General features: G+C 44.4%; 1 protein-coding gene across 1 annotated transcript in view; it reads left to right on the top strand.

Moving 5' to 3' along the window:
• The first annotated feature begins 26 nt into the window (after positions 1-26).
• Positions 27-2311, top strand: part of LOC104274597 (fructose-1,6-bisphosphatase 1-like) — a 7772-nt gene continuing 5487 nt past the window's right edge. The window contains exons 1-2 of the mRNA XM_009870277.1: positions 27-208; positions 2000-2162. Coding sequence (XP_009868579.1) covers positions 39-208; positions 2000-2162 — 333 coding nt within the window. The 5' untranslated portion in view covers positions 27-38. The remainder of the gene's footprint in view (positions 209-1999; positions 2163-2311) is intronic.

Below are 2311 nucleotides of genomic sequence, written 5' to 3' on the forward strand. Positions count from 1 at the left end.
AGAGGTGTCTGCGGCTCCATTCTCCCGGCCCCGCCACCATGACGGACCGCTCCGCTTTCGACACCAATGTCATCACCATGACCCGCTTCGTGATGGAGGAAGGCAGGCGGGCGAAAGGCACCGGGGAGTTCACGCAGCTCCTCAACTCCCTCTGCACGGCCATCAAAGCCATCTCCACCGCTGTCCGTAAAGCGGGCATCGCTAACCTGTGAGTGCCGGGGATGCCCAAGGCGGGCGGGTAGCATCCCGCGCCTCCCTGCATCCCCTCCGGTCCAGGGGATCCTGCCGCCCGCGGGGTAGTGGGGATGGGGGTAGAAGGGTTGTCACCCGAAAGACGTGTGAGTGGGGTAACATCCACCTGCCCCCTTGCACAAGTAGCATCTTGGATACTCGGTTTTCTCAAGTGAAAGGGGTCCTGTGACTTTTTAATAATATAAAGGGTGCCGTCTTTGACAGATGTCTGCTGCTGATAGACCTTCATGTGGTCTTCAGACTTTATACAGGTGTGATAGTTTTTTAACCATGTCCTAGCCCTTTTGTATGCCTCCTATGTCTATCAGTAAAGACTAGGGTTTCCCGTCTGTGACTTGATTTGTAACAGTCTAAATAAGCCATTCCTTCCATGTCCTACTCATGCTTGTTGACAGCTGCCCAGGAGTTTGATACCTATGCTATTAGCCTGTATGATCCCCTGTGGTGGATTTGACTTTCCACTAGTGCTGGAGCTTTGGACTTGTGAGCCTCCTTCAGCAGTACATGTCCCACTGTGAGATCGTATTTTATAATTGGTGGTGGGATTTTGCTGGGCTATCAGGCAATATGAACAAGTAGGTATGTCTGGGAACCATTTTTTTGGATTGTCCTCAGGCTCAGCTGTATGCTTAGTGCTGCCTAGCAGTGGAGGTGTAGAACAGACAGGGAAGCCACAGTCCCTTCCCAATTTCAGGCTTTGCGCAGGGCACCCTGCCACCACCTCCAACAAATGATGTGTGAGAGCTGTAGCTGCTGGACGTATGGAGCTGTTGCTCTGAGTATGAGGCTTTGTGCCTCCACTCACAAGCATGGTGTTCAAAGTATATTGTTTTCTAAAAGCACTTCCACACTCGGAGAAAAATGTTCAAGCCACTATAGCCGAGAAAGACAGAGAATTATGCTAGGTCTTTTTCTTTCCGTGTACTAAAATGAAGAAATGCGATACATTCCTGAAGTCATGTATTCAGTGTTATTATAAAAAACCTGAAAAATCGGTATTCAGCCTCATCAGTGAAATGTGGCTAAAGTACATAAGGGTCTTCTGAATGTGTACAGAGCTGAATTTTTTTTTCTCTTCTAAGAACTAAACTTCCCCTCTTTCTTGTTTTGCATGCTTTCGAAATCACCTATCACAAGGTCTCCTGGTACTTCCTGATCCCAGACGGTTTGATTCTGATTAGCTCTCATGGCTTTTTTGTGTTTTGTATTCATACTTCTCAGTTTTAGTCTCAAGGAATTGTTTACCACTTAAAATCAAACCTGAAAATCTTGAAACATAAAAATATTGATTTATCTATGAATAAAGTGTTAGTACTGTAATTTGCATGTTGTGTTGCTAACCAGGATCGATTTACAAGAAGAAGTTGTAACGTAACTAGTGTCAATAGATTCATTGTTACTTTTTAACTTTTCTAATGAAGTCTTAGTTTTTAGAGTATGCAGATATGATATCATAGCCTACAATTCGGGGGCAGTATTTAGGTCTTAAAGTTAAGAGCTCATTAAAAAACACAGTTGCTGTGTAATTCAGCTTTCACAACATGCTCTGGCTCTGTTTGCCTATGGTTAGTAGCTACTGTTAGTAGCTCTCGGCAAGAATCCACAGGACAGAAAATAAAAAATGGGCTCAGAGAACTGAGATATTGTTCAAAAGTTTTACAAGCGTAAGGTTGCCAGAAGCAGAGCACTTTGGAAGGCGTAGTAGTGCCCTGTTGTCACCACATGCTCTCTTCTGCCATTGCTCTAGCTATGGAATTGCTGGGTCTACCAATGTGACAGGAGATCAAGTAAAGAAGTTGGACATCCTTTCCAATGACCTGGTCATTAACATGCTCAAGTCATCCTTCAGTACATGTGTTATCGTGTCAGAAGAAAATAAAGATGCTGTGATAGTGGAAACTGAAAAACAGGTTAGTAGCTTTAAAGGTTCTCCCTGCTTGATGTCAAATCAACCTTTAGAAGTCTATTGCTGCGTAGCTGAAAAACTGAGCTAAAAATTTTACAAAACATATACTTTTCTATATGGGCAAATGAAAGGGAGGTGGACTAGGGTGGAAAG

The sequence above is a fragment of the Apaloderma vittatum genome, unplaced genomic scaffold, assembly GCF_000703405.1.
Source record: "Apaloderma vittatum isolate BGI_N311 unplaced genomic scaffold, ASM70340v1 scaffold2785, whole genome shotgun sequence".
Lineage (NCBI taxonomy): Eukaryota > Metazoa > Chordata > Aves > Trogoniformes > Trogonidae > Apaloderma > Apaloderma vittatum.